Source organism: Macaca fascicularis, chromosome 7 (genome assembly GCF_037993035.2).
Source record: "Macaca fascicularis isolate 582-1 chromosome 7, T2T-MFA8v1.1".
NCBI lineage: Eukaryota > Metazoa > Chordata > Mammalia > Primates > Cercopithecidae > Macaca > Macaca fascicularis.
Genome location: NC_088381.1, coordinates 163,509,216 through 163,531,073, shown reverse-complemented (window position 1 = coordinate 163,531,073; position 21,858 = coordinate 163,509,216). Strand labels below are relative to the sequence as shown.

The following is a 21,858-nucleotide window of genomic DNA, read 5'->3' as shown; positions in this document are numbered from 1 at the left end:
CCTTGAAGGTTGTTAGGAGGGTAGAACGGGATAGCAAGTGTCAAGAGCGAGGTACACTGCTTGGCGCAAAGTAGGCCCTCAGTAAACAAGAGCTGCCAGGATCATCTCCATTTTTATAAAGCAAGGATGTGCATGGAGATGGGAATGACTCTTCCCAGTGCTTTCTGTTTTCTAAATCCTCGCACTTGAAATTCCGAACAAAGTGGCTTGATGTTGGCTGGGGAGATAGAGCCACCTCCATGTTAGAGATGGAGAAACTAAGGCACGCGAAGAGGCAGGGTTGCAGAGTGAGTTCACAGCACCCCTGGAACCCACACGCAGGCTCCCAGCCTTCTGTCCCCATTGGGTTCAACAAGCCCACAGATGCAGCGGTGCTTTGCCGCTGCCTGGACACATCCCAGCCGCAGTCTGCTCCTAATATTAGTGGGTGTGCGTGTGCCAGGGGCCTGGAGAAACTGTGTTCAGAGCCCCAGTGCCAGAGAGAAATGATTGGGGGTGTCTGTGCATTGATAGTGGGAGTTCAGGGCCAGGATTTAAGGTGCTGGAGGTAAAGGACTCCCCAAGATGTGTCCCCAAAACTGGTGGTTCTGAGAGAAGGTTTGGAGTCTGAGCTCCCCGTGGCTTCTACCCTCACACAGGGAGCTTATTTACTGGGCAGAGGGTCTTATCCAGTAGGACTGAGGGAGGGTCTAGAATCTGGAGTGTCAACCAGCTGCCCAGGTGACTCAGGGGCCAGAAAGGGCATCATCATGTCCCCAGACCACAGCCCCCTAGTATTGGGGAGGGGGTGGCAGCACGGATCCCCGACCCGGGAGGCAGGTGGCGGGTTCCCTCACAACCTTGAGGTCTCTGTGCCCACAGCCGCATCGAGTGGGTGTGGCTGCACTGGAGCGAGTACCTGCTGGCCCGAGATGAGTTCTACCGCTGGTTCCAGAAGATGATGGTCACCCTGGAGCCCCACATCGAGCTCCAGCTGGGCCTGAAGGAGAAGCAGTGGCAGCTGAGCCACGCCCAGGTGCTGCTGCACAACGTGGACAACCAGGCGGTGCTCCTGGACCGGCTGCTGGAGGAGGCAGCCTCCCTGTTCAACAGGATCGGGGACCCCAGCGTGGATGAAGATGCCCAGAAGAGAATGAAGGCCAAGTATGATGCAGTGAAGGCCAAGGCCCAGGTGAGGGTGAGGCTGAGTGGGCTGCATCTTCACCCACCCATCCATGTATCCACTCTTATCTATCCATTCCAGCCACTGTTTGCCTACTATCAAGCTGTCTACCTCCTGTCAATCTATCTTCCTACTATCAATCCATCTACTCACCTGTTCCCTATCCAACCACCCTCCCATCCATCTACCCACTCACCCATCTACCTCCCCACTAAATCACCAAATCTCCCCTTCACTATCCACCCACACACCACCCCATTCACTTATCTACCCCACCATTTGTTCATCCACGTATCCTGCCACGCATCTGTTGACTCACTCTTCCATCTACTTCCCCGCCAGCCTAACCAATCTCCTATTCATCTCTTCAAACAATTGCCCACCCATTCATCTATCTATCCATTCACCTACCCATCAACCGAGCCACCTCTTCCTCACTCACCCATTCACTCATCCATCTCTCCACTGCCTACCCCTTCACCACCTACCTACCCACTATCGACCGTCACCCACTCGTTTATCCCACCATCCACCCACCTAGCTACCCATCCCCCAACCCTCACCTACCTAGTCTTCCACCGCCCCCTCACTCATCCACCATTATCTACCATCCAGACACCCAGTGTTGCGCAGTGCTTAATATACATATGGGTGTGTTGACCGACTGGTGGACTGTGATGTTCACTTTGATCCAAACAGCTTCCCCCCTTCTCCTCCTTTCTCTCTCTTCCTCTCTCCCTCCTCCCCTCCCTTCCTCCTTCTACCCTTTAGTCCTTCTCCTTCAGTGTTTCCTCCTTGCTCTCTCTTGCCCTTGCCCCAGTCCCTCTGTCCATCCCCTGTCTACATTTCCTCAACCCATTCTTGCCTTAATTAGGAAACAGTTCATTGAGTTACCAAGTCCAATTATATTTTTTAGAAATTTCATTTGGTTCTGTATTATGTCTCCCTGTTCTTTTTAATACATTTTGTCATTTTCCCCCTGAGATTTTGCATTCCTCCCCGATATAGCTTATATTTGCAATCATTCTAAACATACGTATTTTACAGTCTCCATCAGATTGTTCTAGTGGCTGAAGTTCCAGGGTCTAAGGCTGAAGCTCCATGTCAGGCACCTGTGTGTCCCCTGACATGGTGGATTGTTTCCTTGGGAGGCGTCGTCCTTTTGAGCTCTGAGCTCAGCCTAAGCAGGCTGTGTCTGCAGAAGCCCACGGCTGGGACACCGCCTGAGAGTGGCTTTCTGTTGGCTTCAGCCGGGCTCCCCCGGAGGTTTATCTTCATGACTCCTATTTTTATGTCAGTGAATTGGCTTGGGGGTTCCCAGATCAAGCAGATATTGTAAACGTGAACCCCAAGCCAGAATCATGCAACAGGCCCCAACTCCATATTCTGAAGGGTGATTGGGTTTTTTGTTTGTTTGTTTGTTTGTTTGTTTTCAGGCCGAGGCTAAAACACACAAGTTTCCTTCTTGAATTGTGTTTGTAACAGTTTTTTTTTTCTACTTCACCCTTTGGCTAGTGGGGGCGGGCAGTCACTTGAGGCTCTCTTTTTGCAGTGGTCTCTGTTGCCTCTGAGCCCAAAGTCTCACTTCTTACCCTAAGCCTGAGCATTAAACCCAAGCTTCTAGTAACCAAGACTTCAGGCACCTGTGTGAGCTTCACAGGGTGGTTTCCTGGGCATCTTTACTTCTGGCCCATGGGAAGGTCTCTTCCCTCGGTGTGACGTGGGTCTGCATTGAAACAGTGTTTGCTATGTTACATTTTATCTGGCATTTCTGGCTCTCTAGTCAGCTGTAGAGCTGGAACTGGACGTCTCCTGGGTTCTTCATGCTGACGGTTTAAGGGAAGTAAGCTCTATGATAAGCAGAGCTAGAGAATCCACCAGGAACAGGACTCTGGCGCTTGGGAAAGGACTTGGATTCCAAGCCAGGCACTGCTGCTTCCCAGCTGTGTGGCCTCAGGGCAGCTCACCTGACCCGCACCCTGGTTGTGGGGGCTGTATGGTTACATGTGAGCTCTTTGAAAACTGGCAAGCATTTTGCCAATATAAAGAATGACTTCTACTCTCAGTAGCAGTGAGAATAAATAGTAACAACAGTGGCTCTTTGCCATGCAGCAGGTGCTCAGAACTATCTATTGAAATAATGAGAACTCCACCCCTGCAGTTTGAAGGCAAGCAACCCCCAGGGCCACAGAGAGGAGCGACAGGAGGCTCCAGGAGACTGCACAAGGTCCCGAATGGATGGGATTCGACTTGGTTCTTGCAGAGGCAGCCAACTGGCCCTCATCCGGTCCTGCCAAGTCCTGTGTGGCACAGGCAGGCTTCATGGAAGTTCTCTCTCACTCCAGGTCTGCCCCTCTGGCCCAGCTGGGACAGGTGCCTGGCTCCACAGCCTCTTTGCTGTGACTTTACAGGAAACAGGTGCTCGTGCCAATCAGCAGAGAGCGCCTGGTGCAGGGTGTAGAGATGAGATCAAAAGTTGTTGGTGTGTGTGCAGGTTTGCATGTATGTGCGTGGGTGTGTGTGCATGTTTGTATGTGAGGGTGGATGCTGGGGTGCTGAGTGAGCATCAATTCCGGCCCAGATGCTGAAATGATTGCCTCTAAGAGCCTCATTTTAATTCCCGGAGGCTCTCCCCTCACATGATCCAAAACACTATAGATACCATAGCTCTTATTAGTGAGAGCTGTTTTTTCTAACCTTTTCCTGTCTCTGACCTCATCTGCTCCCCCAACCTTTCTATGAAGTAGATGGAGAAGCTGTTATTGAACTCTTTTTTTTTTTTTTTTCTGAGACTGAGTTTCACTCTTGTTGCCCAGGCTGGAGTACAATGGCACGATGTCAGCTCACCGCAACCTCCTCCTCCCAGTTTCAAGTGGTTCTCCTCCCTCAGCCTCCCGAGTAACTGGGATTACAGGCATGCACCACCACGCCTGGCTAATTTTTTTAGTAGAGATGGGGGGGGTCTCTCCATGTTGGTCAGGCTGGTCTTGAACTCCCGACCTCAGGTGATCCACCTTGGCCTCCCGAAGTGCTGGGATTACAGACGTAAGCCACTGTACCCGACCTTTTGGACTCATTTTTTAGATTAAAAAACATTCTATGTGTCAGACACCAGCGGCCCAGTAGAAAAAGCCAGAGGTGCTTGCGACTCCTAAGGTGGTACTCCCTGCAGCTGCACCTCAGGTCCTGGGTGAGTGCCTGCACCTGTGACCATCAGGATGCGCTGGGGCCCCGGGTGCTTCTGTGGTCGGGCTGGGACAGTGAAAGGCAGGTTTGAGCTGCTGAAGAGGGAGCCCTTGCGTCCAGGGCTCTCAAGAGGCAAAGGCCCACGTGGCAGTGTCCTGGGGCAGGAGCGTGGGAGCCTGCGTCATGTGCGGAGACAGCAGTGATGGGGGAGATTTGGGGGATGGTGAGGGGGAGGCTGCCTCCATGGTGGAAGCCCTTGGAGTTGCCAGATGGCTGGCCAATGCTGATGCCAATGTGGAAATGGGGTGCTGTTGTTTGTGGGGTGGCTGGACCCTGCATGGAGAAGTGAATTCAGTTTTGGCTTTCTCAGCTGTTGGTTGAAGGCCCCTGATGAAGTGTTCCTGCAAGCTTGAGGACTTTGTTCTCACTCACAGGGAGCCGGGTCAGCTCTTAGACAGGAGAGCTGTGGTGTACCCTGGGGGTGTTTCCTGCCTCTATAAGCTGGTCGTGGGGAGGACTGAGGGGTAGGTGGGGAGGGGCTAGGCAGACCCCTACGGCCCCTTTGATCTTGTATTCAGAAGGTGTGAGCATGCATTTGTAAGGTATGAGGAGCTATAGCATCCACCAGATTCTATGGATGGAGCTTTCATGGATCCAGAGGGTGCTATGTTCTTCCTAAGCCTGAGAGGCTCCTGAGAGGGGCAAACTTTTCCATCGCCCTTGGCCGGAGATTTAACCACCCAATCCTAAGCTCCTCATCAGCAAGGTGGGATGCAGTCCCAGGCGTCGACCTCCTGGGTGTCCCCAGCCCTCCAGCCCCAGACAAAGGGGGAGGATTCCAGCCTTATCCCAAGGTGGGTGGGGACTCCACATACCCAGCAGCCCACAGGGATCCTTGATGGACCCGGCCTCCCAGTCCCTGCTGTGAACATTTGATGAAGATCTCCCCTGCATAAAAGGTCTCTCAGGGCAGTCCTCAGACTCCAGCAACAGATCTGTCCTGGTGCCTTCCTGGGGATCCAGGCCTGGCTTCGGGGTGGGATTGGTGTCTAGGTTCAGATTAGTGCTCTTACTTTTACCTATGAGAGCCCATTGCCACTGCTTGCCGTGCTAGGAACAGGCCACTGCTCCAACGAGGACGACCCATTTTTGACGTCCAACATGTTAATTAGCACAGCCTCTAGGGTTGATGGGGACAGAGCCACAGAAGCACCATGGGGTCCTCCCTGAACTGGAGCCTTTGTGACCACCTGATGGAGGGAGATTCTTGACTAGGGCCAAGGCTAAGCCCAGAGGGGAGCAATGGCACATTATCACCCCACAGCGTTTGCAAGTGAAGTGTAGACAGGGCAGGCTGGCTGCGGGGAGGGGCTTGCTTGTTTGTTTTTAATCCTGATTTAGTTTTCCCAAAGGCAGGCACATGGCAGCATCCTCACCCCCCGCTGCTGCCCGTGGCGGCCCTCACAGAAGGCGCGTCTGTCTGGCATCTTGGCCGTGAACCAGAGCTGCTTGTGATGAATCAGAGCTGCTCGTGCAGCCCTTTGCAGGGGCATAAATCCACACCACCCTTGTTAATTGGTTGAGTTTTGACATTTCTGACAGCTCTGCCCGCCGCAGATGGTGTAATTGCTGGGGCTAACAAGAAGGTTGAGCACCTTCCCGTTTGTCACCCTGTCATTCTCCAGCACGGCTGGATTCTGCCCTGTTACTGTTATGCCTGGCGCAGGTCTCAGCTGGATCCCCGCACCTCCTGCCAAGGTCCCCTCTGAGCACCTGCTCCCCATCACACAGACTTTTATTTACCCTGGACTTCTCCGGGTGCCAGCACCTCATCCTTCACACCCTGGGGGCTGCGGCCGGCACTTCCATGGGATAGTTCACTCCCGGCTGCGTCTATCACCATCAGCGCGGCCAGGGGCCCAGCATTCAGCCTCCGCCTGTTACTCCTGACCCGCTTTGTTTCATGAATGAGCCTTTCCTGTGGATGGAGGAGGCTCCAGGAGAGGTTTGACGGATTTAAATAACCCTGCAGGAAGGGAAGCCAGCAGGGGAGCTTGCGGAGGCCTCGGAGCCATCCTTAGGGCTGCAGGCGGAAAGCATGAAGGGCACCACACCCACCCCGCCGCCACCCCCCCCCCCCGCCCCGCGCTTGCTCCACTTTCAGATTCAAGCAGGGCCCACGTTTTGTAAGAATTTTGTCTGTCTTTATTCAAGTTGTAAACTAGTTCAATTACTATAACTTTAAAATAGGCTTTTGACTGGGCGAGGTGGCTCACGCCTGTAATTCCAGCACTTTGGGAGGCTGAGGCGGGTGGATCACTTGAGGTCAGGAGTTCGAGACCAACCTAGCCAACATGGTGAAACCCCATCTCTTCTAAAAATACAAAAAAAAAAAAAAAGAAAAGAAATAAAAGAGAATAAAAGCTAGACATCATGGTGCACCCCTGTAATCCCAGCTACTTGGGAGGCTGAGGCATGAGAATCGCTTGAACCCAGGAGGCAGAGGTTACAGTGAGCCAAGACCAGGCCATTGTACTCCAGTCTAGGGGACAGAGCGGGTCTCTGTTTCAAAAAATAAGAAATAAAAATAGGTTTCTAAATAAGAATGTATGGTGCCTCCCATGTTATTTCTGTTTTTCACAACCCCAGTTGGAGTGCTCAACATTTGTTATTGTTGTTGTTATTTTTTGAGACAGAGTCTTGTTCTGTCAGGTGAGATAGGCTGGAGTGCAGTAGTGCAGTCACAGCTCGCTGCAGCCTCTACCTCCCGGGCTCAAGCAATCCTCCCGCCTCAACCTCCCAAGTAGCTGGAACTACAAGCGTGCTTCACAAACCCAGCTAATCTTTAAATTTTTTGTAGAGATGCCATATCACTATGTTTCCAAGGCTGGTCTCGATCTTCTGGGCTCAAGCGATCCTCCTGCCTCAACCTCCCAAAGTGCTGGGATTACAGACATGAGCCACCATGCCCAGCCTTGAGAGAACTTCTCAGCTCTCTACGGAAGGGCTTGGTCCTAAGCCTGGGCTTCCCGTTTCTAAAATGGGGATATTTTCTTCTACTTGCAGTGGTGGTTGCAAGGTTTATATGAATTCATATTTCTAGATTCGGTGAGGAGCTTCCCAAAGAAGAGAAAGGCATGTCTGAAAGAGCTAAGGGTGCATTTCAGATGCATTTGCCCGTTCACTCTGCCCAGCTGAGAATGTCTGACTTAGCTTGATGGATGGTCAGAACCCTCCTGGACAGGGCCTGGCTCCACGATGAAGAGCTGAGGTCAGCCAGCTATGGTTCATGCACCACCTCCAGCCCATTCCTAGCTTCAGCCTCAGCCTCCCGAGTAGCTGAGACTACAGGTGCACACCACCACACCCAGATAATGTGTTTATTTATTTTTTATAAAAATGAGGTCTGACTGTGTTGCCTAGGCTAGTCTTGAACTCCTGGGCTCAAGGAATCCTCCTGCCTCAACCTCCCAAAATGCTGGGATTATAAGCATGAGCTAGAATGGCTTTTATATTTTCAAACGGTTGGGAAAAAATGAAAGCCAAATATTTCTTGATGTGTGAAAATGACATGAAAAACATTTCAGTGTTCATAATTAAAGTTTTATTGGAATGCAGCCATTCTTTTCACGTTATCTGCAGCTACTCATGTGCTACAACAGAAGTTGCATGCCGGCGATGGAGGAGCTCCATATGGCAGGCCAAGCTAAAAGCATTTCCTGGGTGGCCCTTGACAGAAACAGTCAATGATATTGGAGTCTGACACTTGCTGTTGGAATCTTTTCTGCAAGAAAAAAATCTTTTCTGCAAGAGAGTTCTGTGACATCCCAACTCCAGTCTGGACATTTGCAGAAGAGGAGGGTTTTGTGATTGATTGAGTATTAAATAAGACAATGCTTTGAAGTTTCACGCACACCTAGCATAGGTGCTTATTGAATGAGTCTCCTTTTTCCCTTTTCTTGGCTCTCTTTGGAAACTTCCCTCCGATGGCAAACACTCCAGATTTGTGCTTCCTGCCATTCAGGAAGCGTTCCCGGAGCATGCCCTGAGCTGGACCCCGGGAGATGAAATAACAGGGGCAGCCTTTTTTCTAGGGGCCTCCTGGATCCCCCAGTGGGTGATGATGCCATGGACAACTGCTGTGATGAAGTTGCATCCCAGTGGTTTGGAAACGCAGACGGAAGGCCGTTAATTCAGCCTGGGGCAATGGGCACAGCCTCAAGAGTGAGAAGGGAGCCTGGGGTTAGTATTGCAGGTGGGCACCCGCTGGGCGTGTCCGAAGAGCTTGGAGAAGGCAGGAGATGATCAGCAATGCCTCGAGGTTGTTAAGCGCTTACCAGTTGCCAGTCTCTGTTTTGGGAGCTGTGTGAGCTCTGGCCCATTTCATCTCACTTTCTCCCAATGAGGCAGGTGTTATTAACCATACCATATGGATGAGGGGACTTGGGCACAGAAGGGTTAATTAGGTGCCTAAGGTGGGGCCAAGGTTCAAGCCACAGGCAGTGGGACCCCAACCCCAGGGTCCTGACTGCTGGACCACAGAGCTACATCATGGGGACCTGTCCTTGAAATGATAGGCTACAAGGATTGGACTTGGGCCTGGGGCCAGTGGGGAGCCATGAAGGAATATGGGGAGACAGCACTGTGATCAGGGCGTGTTTTGAAAAACTTAGTCTCTAGGAGTACAGTCTGGCTCATAGCAGGGACACCATCATTTTTCCAAATGTCAGCCACCCTCAGGACATCATCTTGCCCCTGTGTTGTTAAGACCTTTGGTGGGACTGGCTGAAAATAGAGATGACTCCAACCCATGCAATACATATCACCGTATTCATGGGGAAATGGGGCAACTTGCCATTGATTTGCACACCCTGTGGACACTGTTGTGTAATGGAGCTAGAAATACTGGTTTCTAGCATTCAACCCAGCTCAGATTGAATCTTGGCACTTTCCTAGCTGGGTGCCCTTGGGCAAATCGCTTTATCTCTCTGTATCTTGGTGTCCTCATCTGTCAAACTGGGATTGTAATGGTACCACCTTATGGAGTGGTCAGGAGAGTTCGCTGAGCTCGTGTGTATCAAGCTCTTAGAGCAATGCCCAGCACCTTGGTGAGTGCTCAAAACGATAGTGTGATGTAGTAGTAGTAGTAGTGCTAATGTTGTTGCTGCTGCCGCGCCTCAGTCTTGAATGCCACTCCTAGGATGTGGCAAACAAGAAAACCAGCTGCATAGTGACAGGGCCCAGTGCCAACATGCTCTGGTCTCCAAAGCCAAGTCTCTTGGCATATTGCTTGTAAGGCAGAACAGAGTATCTGAGAGCTCTTTGTGTCTAGAGAAAGGGCTGGGGGTTGGTTGCACCTCCTGCCAACACACACAATCACAGACACACACACACACACACACAGAGGCAGGCTACGGGTTTTCTGGCCTTTGGGCTGTCTGGGCTGGGGACCCTCATGGCTGGTGATTCTCCTCCTCCTGCAGGACCGGGTAGATCTGCTGGAGCAGGTAGCCCGGGAGCATGAGGATTACCAGGCAGGCGTGGACGAGTTCCAACTGTGGCTGAAGGCGGTGGTGGAGAAGGTGAATGGCTGCCTCGGGCGGAAATGCAAGCTGCCTATCACACAGCGCCTCTCCACACTGCAGGTAATCCCCAGCTGTGTCTCAACCAGAGGGACCCTAGGGACACTCACAGAGGGTGGATTCTATGGCATAGTTTCTTTAATAGGACAGTGCTCGGTGCCACAGAATATATAAGTACCCACAGACCCCCGTGAGGAGAAGCGTGGAATCTAGTCTAAACGCTTGGGTCCTCAGAGGCTTTATGGAAATCCCTGGCCAGCAGAGCATTTGGAAACCCAGGACCACAGAAGCACGGTCTAGGCCAGTGGTCTCAAATGGGAGGCATTTGGCAGTATCTAGAGACTCCTCATCCCGAGGAAAATCTTTGGCAATGTCCTAAGAGGGTAGAGGGGGTGGATGCTGCTACTGCATACAGGTGGCGGCCAGGGGTGCTGCAAAACCACTGTACAGTGCACAGGACAGCCCCACACAGCACAGAGCAATCAGCCCACGTGGCAGTGGTGCCAAGGGAGAAGAACCGTGGTGCAGGCACCAGGTCTGCCTTCGGGAGAGTGAGCTCCCCACTTTTCACCTGCTGTGTGGCTTTCAGTGAGCCCCTGACTCCCTCCACAAAGTGAGTGGGTAGAATGTCTTTAATAATTCAAGAAGCACTTGATAAATTTTGCCACAACTGTGCAGTACCTGAACTATTTCTTTAATATTTGTATTTAAATGGGCTCTTTTTTTAAAAAAAAAAAACTGATGATTATTTATTTAGAAAGAAAACATCTCACTGTCATAAATGGAAAAGATGGTGCCGATTCCAAATGGGCAGATAACCACACAAATAAATACAATGAAACCGAATGGAGCCTTTGGTTCTGTTTGGCTCCACACTGTTTCCAGCTGAAGGTGTGGAAAGGAAGATAAACAAATGTCAGAAAGTGTTCAAGACAGAAGCACCCAACAGTGACTTCCTCCTTGACTTAATCAAATGGCTTGAAAAAGACTTATGGGGAAGGAATAAGGTTCTCAGGTGGTGAGTCCATGCTGCTTAAGGCAGACAGTCCAGCCCTTGGGAAGGCCCCTCTGGCTCTAACACGGGACTCTAGGAATCAGTGTTTTACAGGGCAGTCCTAGGTCTGCTCTGGAAGATGCACCAACTGTTTTCTTTTTCCCTGCCTGTTTTTCCCTCACCCCCGCTACCCTCTTCAGGACATTGCCAAAGATTTTCCCAGGGGCGAGCAGTCTCTGGAGAGGCTGGAGGAGCAGTCTGTGGGCGTCATTCGGAACACCTCTCCTTTGGGTGCAGAGAAGATCACCGGAGAACTGGAAGAGATGAGGAAAGTTCTGGAGAAGCTGCGCGCCCTCTGGGAGGAGGAGGAGGAGCGGCTGCGGGGCCTGCTGCAGTCCAGGGGAGCCTTTGAGCAGCAGATTAAGCAGCTGGAGGCCGAGCTCAGCGAGTTCGGGATGGTCCTGCAGAGGCTGGCCCAGGAGGGTCTGCAGCCTGCGGTGAAGGCGGGGACCGAGGATGAGCTGGTGGCCCACTGGAGACGCTACTCGGTAAGCGTGTCTGGCCGAGTCACGAAGCCCGGGTTGCCGTCTATGCCCCAGGGTCCTGGCACTCAGACCTCCTCTGTGATGGAGAATCGGGCTGAGCCCTGAGCACACTCACTCTGCTTCTCCAGGATTCTTGATATCTCAGCTCCCTGAGTGGGGAGTAGACAAGGTGGATGTTTATCCCCATTTTCTGGAGGAGGAGGCTGGGGCCTGCAGAGATTTTTTTCCCCCAGCATCCCTAGAGTCACCTGGTGGGTCTGTGAATAAATAACAGCAGAGGTGGATGAGGCAGCCAGGGTTGGGCCTCAAAGCTAGTCTCTTGCCCAGTGGTGGGATAAGATGTGGGCTTCCTCTGCGTGGAACAGGGAATATTGGATCAGAAGGGGAAACTCTTAGTGTGGAGATGATGGGGAACAAACATGGGCCTCTGGGAGGCCAAGCAGCAGAGGCCCACGGTGGCGGGGGTGCTTCCCAGACCAGACACGACATCCCATCAGAGGCTCCCCAACCCTCCCTGCAGGTGTACGCACCGAAGCTTGACTTGTGGATAAAGAGAGTTTTAAAATAATAAGCGGCCGGGCGCGGTGGCTCAAGCCTATAATCCCAGCACTTTGGGAGGCCGAGACGGGCGGATCACGAGGTCAGGAGATCGAGACCATCCTGGCTAACACGGTGAAACCCCGTCTCTACTAAAAATTACAAAAAACTAGCCGGGCGAGGTGGCAGGCGCCTGTAGTCCCAGCTACTCGGGAGGCTGAGACAGGAGAATGACGTAAACCCGGGAGGCGGAGCTTGCAGTGAGCTGAGATCCGGCCACTGCACCCCAGCCTGGGCGGCAGAGTGAGACTCCGTCTCAAAAAAAAAAAATAAAAATAAAAATAATAATAATAATAATAAGCAACGGCCCTCCCCACCTCTGTCTGTATATATTGTTAACTCAGGATCACGACTCCATGAGAGGCGATATCTCCAAGGGAAGCCATCCCAGATCTTACCTGCACTCTGCCACCGTTGTTATATTTTTCCTCTTCCTTCTAATCTTTGCCCATATGCAACAATATTTTTTGTAGGGAGAAACAAAGGGCACGTATTCTTCAGGGCTGTCTTCTCGTTCGATCTTGTAGCAGAACAGGTTATCCTGCAGTGATCACCTTCCTGCAAAGGGAACTGTCCCCCCCTTTAGGACTGTGTGCCTCAATGCTCGTTGGAGGTGATATGGCACAGTGGTGAGGGATGGGGACTTTGGGGCCAGACTAGCTGGGTTTAAGTCCTAGTTTCTCTCCTTGCTAACCGAGTGGCTTTGGGAAAATTACTTTAACTTCTGTTATGTGTGAAATGAAGCACTGAGAGGCTGGGAGACTTGCCCGTGGTTATATATCCAATAGGTGGAGATAGGGATTTTAACTCGAACCCACGTAATCTGACTAAAGGTCATATGCTTCCAACCACTGGGCCAGCTCGGGCTCCCAGTTCTAGAAAATTAACATAGCAAGAGGAACAGACCAGGAATCCAGACATCAGTGGGTCTGTCCCCTCCGGGACTGCAACCCTGGGATGCTCCCGAGAGAGCAGAGGGCTGGGTATGACTTGCGTTATCCCTCTGCTGGTCAGAACGGGACCCTTGTCTGTTTCAGGGAGACTGTTTTCATCGAACGTTGAAGTCAGGGTGGATTTGTGGCTTATCCAGTGTCAGGTCAGAAATGCAACTACCTGGCAGGGTCCACCCTCCTGAGCCTCCCAAGGAATCAGCAAACTAAACCTGATAACAGGACAGGTCCCAGCACGGCATGTCAGAGCTAGAAGGGATGCGGTCTTATTTTTACAAGGAGGGAAGTGAGCCTAGAAAAAGGTCATGCTTAGCCAGGCCACCCAGCCATGGGGCAGCATCCTTCCCAGGAATGAGGGCCCTGGGTGTTCCTGTACTGCCTCAAGTTGATGATGGGCCTTCCAGTGGCCGGGACAGGCCTCTCTCCAGGGCAGCCCCCAGTCTTGCTCACCCTCTGCACCCTTGCGCTTCTTTGGCTGAATTCCTGCTGGCCAGCCAGCTTTCCTGACCACGGATATGCTGGGCTTCTTCATGAATGATTTTCAACCTGCCAGTTCCCACAAACCAACTGTGTCTGGTCTGTGAAAACTTTCATAGACGTCATTATATGTGCTAACTAATTGAATAGCGATAGGAATATTTTTGAGAATGAACAGGGCTGGCTGGGCAGATTCGGTGTCCTTCTGCCTACATAGTGGCAGCCGCTATGCCCGTATTGCCCCAGCCACTGCCTAAAATCCTTCCCTCTATTTGTGCTTTCTCCCTTGAGCTTAATCCTCTAAACCCTGTTCATCCGTGGGTCACCCCAGGCTAAGCCTAATTGGAGCTGCCCCCAGTTCCTCGTGAATGAAGGATCGAGCAGAGGTCGGTATGGTCAAGAAGGGCAAAAGCACAAGGCTGCCTCCTGGGATTGAGGGAGCTGGGGATGGGGAGGGACCAATGTACCCCTGCTCTGTACCAAGTACCTTGTCCATATCACCCGACCCATGTGGTTGGTGAAAGTGGCCCCATTTATCAATGAGGAAACAGCCCAAAGTGCACAGCTAGGAAAAGACAGAGGTGGGTCTCCAGGCCAGCTCTGTGTTGTGGCAAAGCCCATGCACTTTCCACTACCCCACTTTGCCTCCTACTGAGCAGGGCCAAGCAAGGGACTGGGAGTCCTGCAGATCACGGTCAAATGCAGAACTTCCCAGGACGGCAGGGAAAGGCTGTGTCTGGAGTGTCTGCACACATTGAAGTGAAGCAACTTAGGAATAGTCCATGCAAATATCTTCTAGGCCTGCTGAGAATAATAACCGGGTTCACAGGCACCTTTAGAGGCATGAAGAGGCCCTGCTCTGATGTCAGGTCCACCATCTGCAGACTCTGCAACCATCAGACAGCTCTTAGCCCAAGTTTCCTTGTAAATAACATTGGGACACAGAGACTAGCCTTTCAGGACTGTTGCGAGGCTTAAACAAATGGGACACCCAGGGCGCTCAGCCTGGCATTGGTGTCCCTTAGTTATTTGTATCATTAGGTTCCAAGCTTTGCCATGGCAATGCTGGGAGGTAGGCGATACAAAAGAGCAGAACCGTAGCCCAGCAACAGACAGGAAAGGCTGAGTTCCAGGTCATGGAGCTGGAGATGGGAGGACAGGGATTGAGCTCAAGAGTGGGACCCAAGTTCCTGCCCCTGGTGACAGTTTCTGCCCAGCCTGGCCCACCCCCACTGGCCATGGTCACCCCCCTGCACACACACACTTATCCTGTTGAGGAGCCTCATCCTCCTGCTGTGGTATCGTCATGTGCTGCAGGCAACACGGGCGGCGCTGGCCTCAGAGGAGCCCCGGGTGGACCGGCTGCAAGCCCAGCTGAAGGAGCTCATTGTCTTCCCCCATGACCTGAAGCCACTCTCTGACAGTGTCGTCGCTGTCATCCAGGAGTATCAGAGGTATCTGGGAAGGCTGAGGGCGGTGGGACTCAGGGTGTGCTGGAACCCACATTTCCCCATCTCCAGAAGGCAGGCTTGCTTTCTCCTGCAACATAGTAACTTCTAAATCATTCTTTGCACCTCTCAATGACTGGCTTTTGCAGGTTCTCTCTTAGCTCAGACACTGTCCCCTTTGACTGTTCTGCATTTGCTCCCAGAAAGAGGCCTGAACTTTGCATTTATCCAGGCTACTGGTTGAGCCACCCATCCTATCATGACTCTTTATGCAGGTTAGCACTGGGGAGGGGTGATGGCCCAAAGGGAGGACTTTTCAATAGACAGACTCCATTCCTCTGCCTTCGGGTGCTGACTTCAACATCCGAGCTGTCTCCAGACCAGCCTCCACCTACCCCCTCAGCCTCTGGGCTCAGGCACAGCAGGACCTCCAGCTTCCTAGTTTAGCAAAAGCAGCAGCCCTGTATCCTCCCTGTGCGGAACTGAGCCAAGTGTTGATTTGAAATCTGTTACCTGTCCTCACTGCATGAGCCTCCGAGGTGTTCTGAACATGGTACAACTGTCCACACAGCTGTCGTGCGTCTCCCACCTCTGCCTGGTGCAGGGAGCTCTTTCAGAATGAACGAAGGGAGCTCCTTCTTTGCCGTGTGTCTCTCATCCCACAGCATGCTCAGGCCCACATCTATAAAACTGGGGCAGTGGCCTGGATCCCCCATGGGATGCTAAAGTAGGGGTAGGACTGGGGTTGGGGGGTTGAATTTCCTGTGCATGAAGCAGGCAGGGAAACAGAGTGGCCAAGGGTCTTCCTCTCTCTCTGGTTTCTCTCACTGAGGTTTCAGGTACTGGTTTCCTATGACTCGGTGCTGGACATTGTGTTTGAAAAATTATTGGCCGGGCGCGGTGGCTCAAGCCTGTAATCCCAGCACTTTGGGAGGCCGAGACGGGCGGATCACGAGGTCAGGAGATCGAGACCATCCTGGCTAACACGGTGAAACCCCGTCTCTACTAAGAAATACAAAAAACTAGCCGGGCGAGGTGGCGGGCGCCTGTAGTCCCAGCTACTCGGGAGGCTGAGGCCGGAGAATGGCGTGAACCCGGGAGGCGGAGCTTGCAGTGAGCTGAGATCCGGCCACTGCACTCCAGCCTGGGCTACAGAGCGAGACTCCGTCTCAAAAAAAAAAAAAAAAAAAAAAAAAAGAAAAATTATTTGTAGAAATTAAATGGGCCTAGAATGATGTTATCTTACTCAAGAAAGGGTTTTCTTTGCTTCTGCCAGATGCCTGGGGGCAGGCAGGACTAGTCTAGGGTCTCCATAATTTATCTTCAAGGCTTGTATTCCCTGGTCATGCAGCTGGGCTATCCGTCTGTTGGACTGGCTTGCTTGCAGTGCATTTTTATCCTGAGGGCATGGACCTTTGCGATCCCAGCTTCACGTGAGGTGCTGTTTTCAGAATCTGCCCCTTTTTGATAGACTCTTATCCTGAGAGGCTGCCAAAACCCTAAGTCAGTTTTGCGGCTATTTCTTCCAGATTGGCAAGTGCCCTCAGGGTCAAAGTAGCTTTGGATGTTAGACTCACATTTTTATTACTTGTTTTTTAAAACTTTGATCAAGCAATTTTTTTCTTTGCCTTTTGTTTTTGTACTCAGTGGGAGGGCCAGTCTGAATTAATTATTCTTCTGTTACTGGAAGAATAATGTCTCCATGTGTCATCTCATCTAACACTTAAAATGATTATATGCGAGGGACACTGTGTTGCCTATTTCATAGGTGAGAAAACTGAGGCTTATTAATATTGAACCACTTAAGGTCGCATAGCTGGCCTGTCTGGCTTCAAACTCCCAGCTCTTTATACCTACTATAGAATCAGAGAACACTCATGCCTCTTATGTATTTACGTATTTACTTTGGAGACAGGTGTTGCTCTGTCACCTAGGTTGGAGTGCAGTGGTGCAATCACAGCTCACTGCAACCTCGAATTCCTGGGCTCAAGCAATCTTGCTACCTCAGCCTCCCGAGTAGCTAGGACTACAGGCATGCACCATGATGCCTGGCTAATTTTTGTTTTTTTTTTTGTAGAGATGGGGTCTTGCTATGTTGCTCAGGCTAGTCTCATACTCCTGGCCTCAAGTGATCCTCCTGCTTTGGCCTCCCAAAGTGCTGGGACTACAGGTGTGAGCCACCATATCTTGCCCATGAATGTAAATTATATAAGAGCCTATAGGTCCCAAGGAGCCCCGGTGTCTGTCCTCAGGAAGACCCCAGGCCTGCTGCTGATGCCTTTTCATAGTAATATTAACCAGAGTCCCTTCCAGCTACATCTTGTGTCTACTGCTGCAGACACTCCCAGCAACTGAGATAGGAGAAGGCCCACCCTGGGAGCAGTGCACCCTGGGCCTCTTGAGGGTCTTGGTGGAGGCCTCATCCTTGGACTGAACCCACTCTCTCTCCTCCCTCGTTTTCTCCCTCCACGCTCCTCGCAGCCTGAAGGGGAAGAGTGCCAGGCTGCGCAATGCTGCAGGGGTGGAGCTGTGGCAGCATTTCCAGCGGCCTCTGCAGGATCTGCAGCTGTGGAGGGCCCTGGCCCAGCGGCTCTTGGAGGTCACTGCCAGCCTGCAGGACCTGCCTTCCCTTCACACCTTCCTACCCCAGATCGAGGTAACCGTGGTCCTGCCAACTGGGTGTGGCTGGGGTGGGCCACTGGCGGGGCATGGAGTTTCAGCCTCTCTCCCAGGGCAAGGCCCATTGCTGGGTCCTCCGGATATCTGGGGAGAGCTCACTGCGCCCGGTCTGCTGAGTCCTGGTGCACAGGGAGTGTCCATGCTTGCTTGTTACAGTGACAGAGGTCAGCTTGGCTCCGGGTTAACCCGGGGCTCCGTAGGGACGCTCTCCGCCCGCAAGCACCTCCCAGGTGGAGGCATCAGCAGTCCTGAGAAAGCAGCGTTATCAGGCCATTGCCTTTACTGCAGCTGCAAGCGGCAGGAAATCTGACCTGACCTGTGGTATCTTAAAACAGGGACATTCAGGCAGTCCAGGGTGCCAGGCCATAGCTCAGTGGTGTCACCAGGACCAAGCCCTTTGTAGGTCTAAGCCAGGTCTCCCTTCATGGCCCCAGCATGGCTGCTCTGGCTCCAATGAATATCCCATCTCCCATGAATATCAACTGGCTCCGGTTGGAGCCGCGGGTGCACGGGGCTCTCTCCACCTCCACTTCCGCCTTTCAAATCCTCCCGACTCCTGCACACTCCCCTTACATCTCATTGGCTGGTCAAGGTCATATGATTATTCCTGGCCCAATCACCGGCAAGGATGATGGGATTACCGTAACTGGTTTGTACCAATTAGACTCAGTGCCCCGGAACTGAGCACTTTGCCTCCCAAAATGCTGGTTGTTTGGGAAGAGAGGAGGAGGAATGACTGTGGAATGAGAAGACAGCATCTGCCATGATGTCCACCATTACGGTGCCCCCAGTATGCCTGTACATACTGTCTCTGACATCATTGAACTCTGAAGTGCATAAAATGATTTTGTGTCTAGAGATTGTTAGACACAAAGAGTGGGAAAAGGCTCAAACGTGTGTGAGATGTATAATCATTCTGGTTATAAAAGGCACACCTACTTGGAGAGTGTAAAGGTATGTGAAGAAGAAAATGAAAAGCTCCCATTATCCCACAAGCCATAGGGATGAACATGTTGGGGCAATTTCTCCATTGCTTTTTCTGCCACCTTGGTATTACTGGGGAGAACCAATAACCAAGATTGGCCTCTGCTCACGCTTGGGTACACTACTTGGTCATGTGCCTGCATTTTGAAACGTCTACCCTTGTGATTTTCCGCTTGGGGCTTATGTTGGGCCAATAATTTGTTTTCTTTCTTCATGGCTTTTTTTTTTTTTTTTTTTTTTTTTTTTTTTTTTTTGGAGACGAAGTCTTGCTGTATCACCCATGCTGGAGGGCAGTGGCGCAATCTCGGCTCACTGCAACCTCCGCCTCCCAGGTTCAAGAGATTCTCCTGCCTCAGCCTCCCAAGTACAGGCATGCATCACCACACCTGGCTAATTTTTTGTATTTTTAGTAGACTCAGGGTTTTATCATCATGTTGGCCAGGCTGATCTTGAGCTCCTGACCTCAAGTGAGCTGCCCACCCCAGCCTCCCAAAATGCTAGAATTACAGACATGAGCCACTGCACCAGACCTCTCTTAATAGTTTTTAAGCTGCAGGGCATGGCCTTTCTTTCCAAGGGTCCAGGGGCCCTCTTCTTCCAGCCCCATGCTCCAAAGGATGGTGGGACATCTTTTCTAGGTACTCCTCAGGGCATCCTGGAGTGAATTTCATGTGTGCCACAAACCTCAATTTTAGATCAGAAGATCCCAAATCTGTCCTTTATATCTGATTAAATCCATTTAGATATTTCCATGAGATATGGTCACCAAGAGACAGAAGATTTAATTACAATGTTTATGTATTTGGGATCAAGTTCTATAATTGTATATTCTGATATTCTCACTCCACACATTTGAGCTTTTGTTCTCAGCATCATTTAAAATCATTCAAATGAAAGTGATCATTTTCAATGGCTGGATAATATTCTGTTTTGGAGAATGCCATAATTTAATGTTTCCACAATTAGAGGCTTAGGTTGTTTCTGATTTTTTATTGTCATAATTCACATATTTTGAATATCTATGCACTGTAGTTTTATTTCCATTTCTACCATGATCTTCCTTATTTTGCAGATGAGGGATCAGAGCCAGGGAACCTATTTGACGAAAGAGGAAACTGAGGCTCAGAACTGCCCCTAGCTTCCCAACCAGTACATAATCCAGACTCATGATCTCAACTCCCCAGCCTAAACTCTTAACTCCCATAATATTGCGTCTGAGCTTGGTGAAAAGGGGGTAAAGGTGACTCCCCTACAGTGAGAGGCTTGACCTCTGTGTGACTGAACACAAACTAGATGCCCTGGTTTGCAGGTCATGCCAGTACAGCTGTATCAGCTGTGGCTACACTGCCTCTTCCAGAAACACCTACCCTTGAAGGCCTGTCATCAGTACTGCCTTCTCCAAAGTAGTACTCGATTTCCCAAACCAGGAGTGTCCACCTCTGCCTTGAACTCCCACAGCACTAGCTCCAGCTTTGCTTAAAGAATGACCACTTTCTGTCTTGTATTGAAATGACTTACCTGGGTTGGAATCTTTGTTCTTTCTCTCCCAACCCTGTGCCTAGCTCAGGGTTTTAAGTCTGAGAGTGGGTTCTCAGCAACATCATCAGGTATAAAATGAAAGAACTCTGGCCACAGACAAAACCTCTGACTTCCAGAACCCCAGACTCTTGATTAGAAATGCAAGAGGTGCTTACCTGAAACAGCTGGAGAGGCAACAGGAGCCAGAGGCTTGGTTCAGGCTCTAAGAGTTGCAGGGCTTTTGGGGCAAGAAGAATGAGTGTAGGCTGGGAATGGGGTCAGGGAAGGCTTCCTGGAGGAGGTAGGGTCTGGGCTGTACAGAGTTCAGGCCGTATGGCAGCCTGCTGCCATTATAGGAGGCTTCTGAGCCCCCTTAGTTCTCCTCTTTGCCTGGCAAACTCCTGCACATCAGCAGTGTGCTGAGTATCACCTCCTCTGGGAAGCCTTCCTGAATTCTCTCTGATCATGCTCCTACAGGCCTGTAGCTCCCTTCAAAATGTCCAAAACACTGTTGCAGGTAGTGCTGGGGGGTGCATCCACTGTTACTGGTGATGGGGGATCACTGAGTAGAGGATCAAGCTGGCTGGGTCTGGGTTCTGCTGCAATGTGGTGGGTCGGTGGTGGGGAGCCAACTAACTGGGAGGCAGCAGCTGTTTAGGAGCTGTGTGGTCCAGGTGCCCAAGGCTGAGGGTGCACTGCAGTCAGGGGCAGAGGCCATGGAGAGGAGACAGACTTCTGAGGCCTGTAGGAGGTGGATGATACTCAGGCTTGAGTATCAAGACAGATGTGGGAGGCGAGAGAGGAATCAAAGTTGACCCCAAAACTCAGGGTCTTGCCAGCGCATGCCTGCCAGCTCTTTTTGTTTCTACTTGAGTTTGCTGCTTCCTCAGACACCTGCACAAAGGTAAGCTTCCTAAGCAGTTGCAACCAGAACAGTTGTGCCCCTGGCTCTGTTTCTGAGCTGTGTCCTGCCTGGTCTGTGGTTCACAGAAGCCTTGTCTCCCACAGGCGGCCCTGATGGAAAGCTCCCGCCTGAAAGAGCCGCTGACAATGCTGCAGCTGAAGAAAGACCTCCTGATTGGCATCTTTGGCCAGGAGAGAGCCATGGCACTCCTGGAGCAGGTGGCGGGTTCCGTGAGGGACAGAGACCTGCTGCATAACAGCCTTCTGCAGAGGAAAAGCAAACTGCAGGTGTGCAGCACGGGGCGTCTGCTCGGGACTCGGCCTGGCCACGGGGCTGGAGCACCCGCTGGGGAGGCAGATGGCCCTATGTTCTAAACTCAGCTCTGCCACTTGCCACTGTGTGGCCCTGGGTGTATCCCTTTGTCCCGGACAATCTCAGGCTCCTCGTGTGTAAACTGGGTAGGATTCTTGCATGCTCCCTCTAACTGGCTTCCTAGCCACCACCTGTCTGCCTGCCAGCCCTGTCCCCAAACCCCCTGCAATCAAATTGAATCCAGTCCAGTCTTCTGCAGAGAGTGACCGGAGGGTCAAATAAGAAAATGGCAATAAGAGCCCTTGTAAAATTTAAACCACCCTGGAGCTGGAAGCTCATATTAGCGACACATTTCAAAATGACTACTCTACATCAATGACATGGCCTGGCACGTTGTGGACAGCTTATTCTTTTAGGTAACAAATGTTTGCTGAGCATCTAATGATGACGACAATAATAACTATGATCTATGGGGCACTGGCTATGGGCCGGGGCACTGGCTATGGGCCAGGGCATTGCT

General features: G+C 51.5%; 1 protein-coding gene across 9 annotated transcripts in view; it reads left to right on the top strand.

Annotated features, from left to right (window-relative positions):
* The window catches only part of SYNE3 (spectrin repeat containing nuclear envelope family member 3), a 106,473-nt gene that overhangs the window by 47,031 nt on the left and 37,584 nt on the right, over positions 1 to 21,858 (top strand). For 7 of the 9 annotated variants that reach the window (XR_010588619.2, XM_045396930.2, XM_065549330.1 and 4 more), the window contains 6 exons: positions 862 to 1,171; positions 9,832 to 9,993; positions 11,125 to 11,472; positions 14,811 to 14,947; positions 17,423 to 17,597; positions 21,131 to 21,313. Coding sequence is in view for 8 of the 9 variants with exons in the window: in XM_045396930.2 (XP_045252865.2) it covers positions 862 to 1,171; positions 9,832 to 9,993; positions 11,125 to 11,472; positions 14,811 to 14,947; positions 17,423 to 17,597; positions 21,131 to 21,313 (1,315 nt within the window). In the remaining variant the exon portion in view is untranslated. Of the gene's footprint in view, positions 1 to 861; positions 1,172 to 9,831; positions 9,994 to 11,124; positions 11,473 to 14,810; positions 14,948 to 17,422; positions 21,027 to 21,130; positions 21,314 to 21,858 lie in introns of those variants that run through there. The other 2 variants (XM_073998162.1, XM_073998161.1) reach the window with 2 other exon arrangements.